General features: G+C 45.5%; 1 protein-coding gene across 1 annotated transcript; it reads right to left on the reverse strand.

The window, feature by feature from the left end:
- Nucleotides 1-1,717: 1,717 nt before the first annotated feature.
- On the reverse strand, nt 1,718-3,349 carry LOC143026951 (uncharacterized). The gene has a single exon (XM_076187742.1). The coding sequence runs from the start codon at nt 3,347-3,349 to the stop codon at nt 1,718-1,720; it is 1,632 nt and encodes a 543-aa protein (XP_076043857.1).
- Between the last annotated feature and the right edge of the window lie 934 nt (nt 3,350-4,283).

The following is a 4,283-nucleotide window of genomic DNA, read 5'->3' on the forward strand; positions in this document are numbered from 1 at the left end:
CATATATATAGCTTCTTAGCTTGCTTGTGGTAGTCCCTCGGTAACGAAGATGACGCACTTATCCCCTGAATGATGATTAGTAAAAGGATTAGAATTGTAGTTACAATAAAAACAATAATAGCAGTAGTAAACAGCAGTATCAGCATTAATCATGGTTTAATGCTTATTACATCTTTGGTATAGTAGTTTTGATATCAGTTTTAGGATCTAGTTTCTTTGAAGGTGAATTCTTTGGTGACTTCTTAGGCCAAACTCGGAGGCACAGATCCTACCGCAAGTGGGACAGGGAATTCCTTGTGCCGGGTTAACGTTAATAAGACCTCGTGCCATGCGTTCATGTCTGTGGTTTTGTCGCTCGATCCTGATATTTGTGCGAGCAGCTTCAAATATGTCGACAGCCTGATGGACTGTTAATCTCCAGCTTTCTCGGTCACTGGCCAGAGTTTCAAGTTGGTCAACAGAGATGTTGCATTGTTTGAGGGTGGCCTTTATTTGGTCTTTAAACCGCTTTTTTGGTCCTCCCGGAAAGCGGTTTCCATCCCTCAGCTCGCCGTATAGTATTTGACGTGAGAGGCGACATTCAGGCATTCTGATCACATGACCGATCCACCGGAGCTGGCGACGTACTATCATTGATTCAATACTGATGGTTGAAGCATTTTGTAAGATATTTACATGAGAGATTCGGTCACGCCATGTGATGTTAAGGATATTTTGAAGACAGCGTATATGAAACCCTTCAGGTCTTCTGATTTGGGCCTTGTATAAGGTCCAAGTTTCACTGCCAAATAGTAAGATGGATAGACAGATTGCCTGATAAACCTTAATTTTAGTCTGCACAGTTAGATCACGGCTTAGGAAGACGCGTTTGAATAATTTTCCAAAGCTTGAGCTTGCCAATCTAATCCTGGTCTGGATTTCATTTTCTGTGTCACAAGTTGCAGAGAGAATGCTGCCGAGATACTTGAAAGACTCAACGGTTTTCAAATCTTCACCACCGATGGTAAATGGTGGTATTAGGACGGCGGTGTTGTGTTGTATTGGGAGCACCTCAGTTTTACTGGCATTGACAACCAGACCACCTGCTGAGTAGATACTATTTACTGTATCCAAATTTCTTTGAAGAGATTGAGGGTTAAGTGCAGGGTAGGCGGCATCATCAGCATATTGCATATCAAATACATAAGCAGTGCGGGCTTTTGTCTTAGCCTTGAGACGCTGGGGGTTGAACAGGTTACCATCAAGGCGGTAGTTGATGGCTACGCTGTCGTTTACATCAGATTCATACCTTGCAAGTAGAGTAACGGCTGCTAGATATATGTTGAAGATGGTAGGTGCAAGAACACACCCTTGTTTGACACCAACGGTAACAGAAAACGAGTTCGAGATATTTCCGCCCATACAGACACGGGCAGTCATACCATCATGAAAAGCCCTGATGATGGCCATGAATTTAGGTGGGCAGCCACATTTAACCATCACCCTCCATATCATTTCCCTGTTGATGGTGTCGAAAGCTTTTGCAAGGTCTACAAAGGCTATGAATAGATCTTGGTTCTGCTCTCTGCTCTTTTCCATCAGTTGCCTAGCCACAAAGATCATGTCAGTGGTACCTCTGTCTTTTCTGAAGCCGCACTGTGATTCAGGCAGGATAGTCTCTGTGACAGAGTCTAGTAGACGGAATAAAAGTATTCGTGCAAATACTTTGCCCGCAACGTCAAGCAGGGATATCCCTCGATAATTCCCGCATTCCGATTTCTGGCCTTTCCTCCCAGAAAATTTGAATCATCAAGTGGAGGCGTTTCATCACGATGTGGCCACCAATCTTGAAGAGCTCTCCCGGGATTCCGTCAGGGCCTGGTGCTTTATTGTTTTTCAGGCTATTGCAAGCCTTTAAGGTCTCGGTGAAGGACGGTGTTTGGTCCAGATTATTAAGTAATGGTAAGTTAGGAAGCCGGTCAGCGAATGTAGGGTCTATGGGGTTGTTCTGGTTCAGAAGGCTGCTTAGGTATTCAACCCAGCGATCTAGAATGCCATTTTTGTCTTTGATCAGAGTAGCTCCATCAGCTGACATCAAAGGAGCTGTGGTGCTTTGTGTTGGACCATATGTAGTTTTAATGGCATTATAAAAATTTTGCTGGTCGTTTAATTCAGCATATTGCTGGATTTCAACTGCTTTGTTGGACCACCATTGATTTTGTATTCTACGAAGGGCCCTTTGTGCCTCCTGTCTCAGTGCTTTGAACTTTTGTTTGAGCAAATTTGAAGTTGGATTGTTTAGGGCAGCCAAATGGACATTGTTTTTCCTCTTTAGCAGATCTAGGATGTCTGCTCGACTTTGGTCGAACCAATCTTGGTGGTTGCGTGTTGAGAATCCGAGGGTATCTGTTAGGGTGAAGTAGATCGAGTCTGAGAAAGTCTTCCAGTCGGATTCAATTTGTTCAGGAGTTGGGTTAAAAGTAATTGGTTCTGGTAGTTGGGAAATAATGCTGTGGAGTGCTGTTTGGAGTTCGGTCAGCTTATCCTGATTATGAAACAATGCTCGGTCAATTTGTTTTTTCTTCTTAGCTTGCTTGCGTATTGGAGGGCGAATTTGGAAAGACACAATAGACCGAATTAATCTGTGATCCGTCCAACACTCAGCGCCTCTGAGGGCTCTGGTAATCAAGAAGTCTCGGAGATCAGCCTTGCGAGTTATTATGAAATCAATTTGATGCCAATGCTTGGAGCGTGGATGCATCCAAGACATTTTGTACTTGTTAGGGAGTTGAAACACAGTGTTTGTTATGGTGAGGTCATGAGTAGAGCAAAGATTCAATAGTCGGATACCATTGGAGTTCTCCTTACCAGTTCCGTGGCGTCCTATGACTCCCTGCCAAACATCAAAGTTGGATCCAACTCTGGCATTGAAGTCGCCCAAAATAATTACTTTCTCATTTTTTGGCAAGTTGTGGAGCAGATTGTCTAGTTCTTCATAGAACCTGTTTTTTATCTCGTCCGGAGATGGAAGTGTGGGAGCATAACAACTAATTAGTGTGACAGATCTTTGTTTCATGAGGGGAAGACGCAAGGTCATAAGGCGCTCATTTACACCCACAGGGGCTTCAGGGAGGCTGTTGAGCAGTGATGTTCTTACTGCGAAGCCCACACCATGAATTCTTTGGGAATCTTTTGGTAACCCCTTCCAGAAAAATGTGTAGTCAGAGCCCACTTCCTGTAACGAGTTCTCATCAGCCAGTCTGGTTTCACTGAGCGCTGCAATGTCGACATTGTATCTGCGAAGTTCAGATGCAACAAGTGCAGTGCGCCTCTGAGGTCTGTTCTGATCACTGGTGAGTGGTTGGTCCATCAGTGTCCTGACATTCCAGCATGCCAGTTTCATTTGCTTTTGCTTGTAGTTTCGACCGCGCCAAGATATGCCTTGGTGGGGGCGGTTACCCACCACAGGTTTGGTGGGAGATGAACAATGTTTGGGCCTCCTTTTCTCGGCCCTCCTCCATGGAGGTGAGCAGTGTGGCTCCCTAAAAAGGGCTGCTCAGTCATACAGCCCGCTGCCTCAGGGGGGTATCATCTCCACAGTTGCCTAACCCCCTACGACTATCAGGACAGTACCGCCATGCGTGCAAGAGGGGAGCTAAAGACTTCCAGACACATCTATGTCCTGTCCCCGTCACCCCCAACTCTCGTCGCCGCAGGACTTGGTTGAAGTTAGGAAAAAAGTGAAAATACAGAAGTGAAAAATATGGAAGTAAAGAGGATAAGGAGACCTGCGCACGGAAGAGATTTAGGTGCAGAAACGGCTGCGCCCTCCAGCAGCTGCACACACTTGACCACAGCAACAACTAGCACCTGATGGCAAGGGGGTCCCACGACAATCAGTAGTTGTGTGCGGCTGCAGTACCATGCCAGAGTTCCGGACACTAGATGGAGACTGCCTACGCGTTGGCACAACACGGGCAAGGGGGAGGCTTAGTTATATAGGCGGCCTCAACTCGCCTGGTGACCCTGTTAGAGAGCTTTTAAGGAAATTTTTAGTGGCTGGGTATTGCCAGTACCAGCCCTTTCCGCTCAACAGAGCTATCGCCAGTTTGTCCGCGACTGCTTATTTGTAGTGGCCGAAAAGGTCACTGTCTTATTCGCAGCTAGCCATAACATCGTATAGCCGATCCCCTATCCACAACCGAGGGGACGCGCCCGATGGGGGATGGTCGCCCCACACGGGATATATATATATATATATATATATAGATATAGATATATATATATATATATATATATATATA

Source organism: Oratosquilla oratoria, chromosome 7, assembly GCF_046742065.1.
Source record: "Oratosquilla oratoria isolate Oo_2021 chromosome 7, ASM4674206v1, whole genome shotgun sequence".
Lineage (NCBI taxonomy): Eukaryota > Metazoa > Arthropoda > Malacostraca > Stomatopoda > Squillidae > Oratosquilla > Oratosquilla oratoria.

Bases quoted from the DNA above. Each gene is read 5' to 3' on its own strand.
- LOC143026951 (XM_076187742.1), bottom strand. From the start codon at position 3,349: ATGGACCAACCACTCACCAGTGATCAGAACAGACCTCAGAGGCGCACT.